At 49.3% G+C, this 2,500-nt stretch overlaps 1 protein-coding gene across 1 annotated transcript in view; it reads left to right on the top strand.

The window, feature by feature from the left end:
* The window catches only part of LOC310963555 (sodium channel protein type 5 subunit alpha-like), a gene marked incomplete at both ends in the record, with an annotated part of 121,131 nt that overhangs the window by 59,556 nt on the left and 59,075 nt on the right, over window positions 1–2,500 (top strand). Inside the window, one exon of the mRNA XM_083936419.1 lies at window positions 391–564. Coding sequence (XP_083792545.1) covers window positions 391–564 — 174 coding nt within the window. The remainder of the gene's footprint in view (window positions 1–390; window positions 565–2,500) is intronic.

Genomic DNA, 2,500 nt, shown 5'->3' with positions numbered 1-2,500 from the left:
CCCATGCTAACACGTTAGCATACATATGTCTGCACATGCACGCTATGGTGATGATTAGCTTTGATGCTAACAGTGTAAGCTAATGTGAGCAGGTCAGTGTGCTCGAACGTCCCTTTGTTTGAACTTGTGTACTTCAGCTGGAGTTATCGGAGTCGACGTGTGTGTGCGTGTGTTAGTGTGTGTGTGTGTGTGTGTGTGTGAGTGTGTGTGTGTGTGTGTGTGTGTGTGTCACCCTAACTCTGTCTGAAATGTCCGACCCTGTGGCTAACTCTGCCCTTCATTTAGCTCTTTTTATCTCTGTGTCTTTGTGTGTGTGTCCTTACCTGTTTGTGTTAAATCTCCTGTGTGTGTGTGTGTGTGTGTGTGTGTGTGCGTGTGTGTGTGTGTCAGGTGTTCTCGGGGATCTTCACCGCAGAGATGTTGTTGAAGATCATCGCTCTGGATCCGTACTACTACTTCCAGACGGGCTGGAACATCTTCGACAGCATCATCGTCTGCCTCAGCCTCATGGAGCTCGGCCTGTCCGACGTGGAGGGGCTCAGCGTGCTGCGCTCCTTCAGACTGGTGAGTCACCGACACCGTACAGTCACCGACACCGTACAGTCACCGACGCCATACAGTCACCGACGCCGTACAGTCACCGACGCCATACAGTCACCGACACCGTACAGTCACCGACACCGTACAGTCACCGACGCCGTACTGTCACCGACGCCGTACAGTCACCGACGTCGTACAGTCACCGACACCGTACAGTCACCGACACCGTACAGTCACCGACACCGTACAGTCACCGACACCGTACAGTCACCGACGCAGTACAGTCACCGACGCCGTACAGTCACCGACACCGTACAGTCACCGACGCCGTACAGTCACCGACGCCGTACAGTCACCGACGCCGTACAGTCACCGACGCCGTACAGTCACCGACACCGTACAGTCACCGACGCCGTACAGTCACCGACACCGTACAGTCACCGACACCACACAGTCACCGACGCCGTACAGCCACCGACACCGTACAGTCACCGACACCGTACAGTCACCGACACCCTACAGTCACCGACACCACACAGTCACAGACGCCGTACAGTCACCGACACGTACAGTCACCGACACGTACAGTCACCGACACCGTACAGTCACCGACACCCTACAGTCACCGACACCGTACAGTTACCGACACCGTACAGTCACCGACACCGTACAGTCACCGACACCGTACAGTCACCGACGCCGTACAGCCACCGACACCGTACAGTCACCGACACCGTACAGTCACCGACACGTACAGTCACCGACGCCGTACAGTTACCGACACCGTACAGTCACCGACGCCGTACAGTCACCGACGCCGTACAGTCACCGACACCGTACAGTCACCGACGCCGTGAAATCACCAACACCGTGAAATCATCAACACAGTGAAATCAACACCGTGAAATCAACAACACGTCGTCTAAACTTAACCGTCTCCTTTAGTGGTCTAAACTTAACCGTCTCCTTTAGTCGTCTAAACTTAAGTCTCCTTTAGTGGTCTAAACTTAACCGTCTCCTTTAGTGGTCTAAACTTAACCGTCTCCTTTAGTGGTCTAAACTTAACCGTCTCCTTTAGTCGTCTAAACTTAACCGTCTCCTTTAGTCCTCTAAACTTAACCGTCTCCTTTAGTCGTCTAAACTTAACCGTCTCCTTCTGTGGTCTAAACTTAACAGTCTCCTTTAGTAGTCTAAACTTAACCGTCTCCTTTAGCCGTCTAAACTTAACCGTCTCCTTTAGTCGTCTGAACTTAACCGTCTCCTTTAGTCGTCTAAACTTAACCGTCTCCTTTAGTCGTCTGAACTTAACCGTCTCCTTTAGTCGTCTAAACTTAACCGTCTCCTTTAGAGACTAAACTTAACCGTCTCCTTTAGAGACTAAACTTAACCGTCTCCTTTAGTGACTAAACTTAACCGTCTCCTTTAGAGACTAAACTTAACCGTCACCTTTAGAGACTAAACTTAACCGTCTCCTTTAGTGACTAAACTTAACCGTCACCTTTAGTGTCTAAACTTAACCGTCTCCTTTAGAGACTAAACTTAACCGTCTCCTTTAGAGACTAAACTTAACCGTCTCCTTTAGTCTAAACTTAACCGTCTCCTTTAGCGGTCTAAACTTAACCGTCTCCTTTAGCGGTCTAAACTTAACCGTCTCCTTTAGTCGTCTAAACTTAACCGTCTCCTTTTGTGGTCTAAACTTAACAGTCTCCTTTAGTAGTCTAAACTTAACCGTCTCCTTTAGCCGTCTAAACTTAACCGTCTCCTTTAGTCGTCTGAACTTAACCGTCTCCTTTAGTCGTCTAAACTTAACCGTCTCCTTTAGTCGTCTGAACTTAACCGTCTCCTTTAGTCGTCTAAACTTAACCGTCTCCTTTAGAGACTAAACTTAACCGTCTCCTTTAGAGACTAAACTTAACCGTCTCCTTTAGTGACTAAACTTAACCGTCTCCTTTAGAGACTA

The sequence above is a fragment of the Echiichthys vipera genome (assembly GCF_963691815.1).
Source record: "Echiichthys vipera genome assembly, chromosome: 21".
In the NCBI taxonomy this organism is placed as follows: domain Eukaryota; kingdom Metazoa; phylum Chordata; class Actinopteri; order Perciformes; family Trachinidae; genus Echiichthys; species Echiichthys vipera.
The sequence above is the reverse complement of the archived record's forward strand: the minus strand, read 5'-3'. Positions and strand labels throughout refer to the sequence as shown.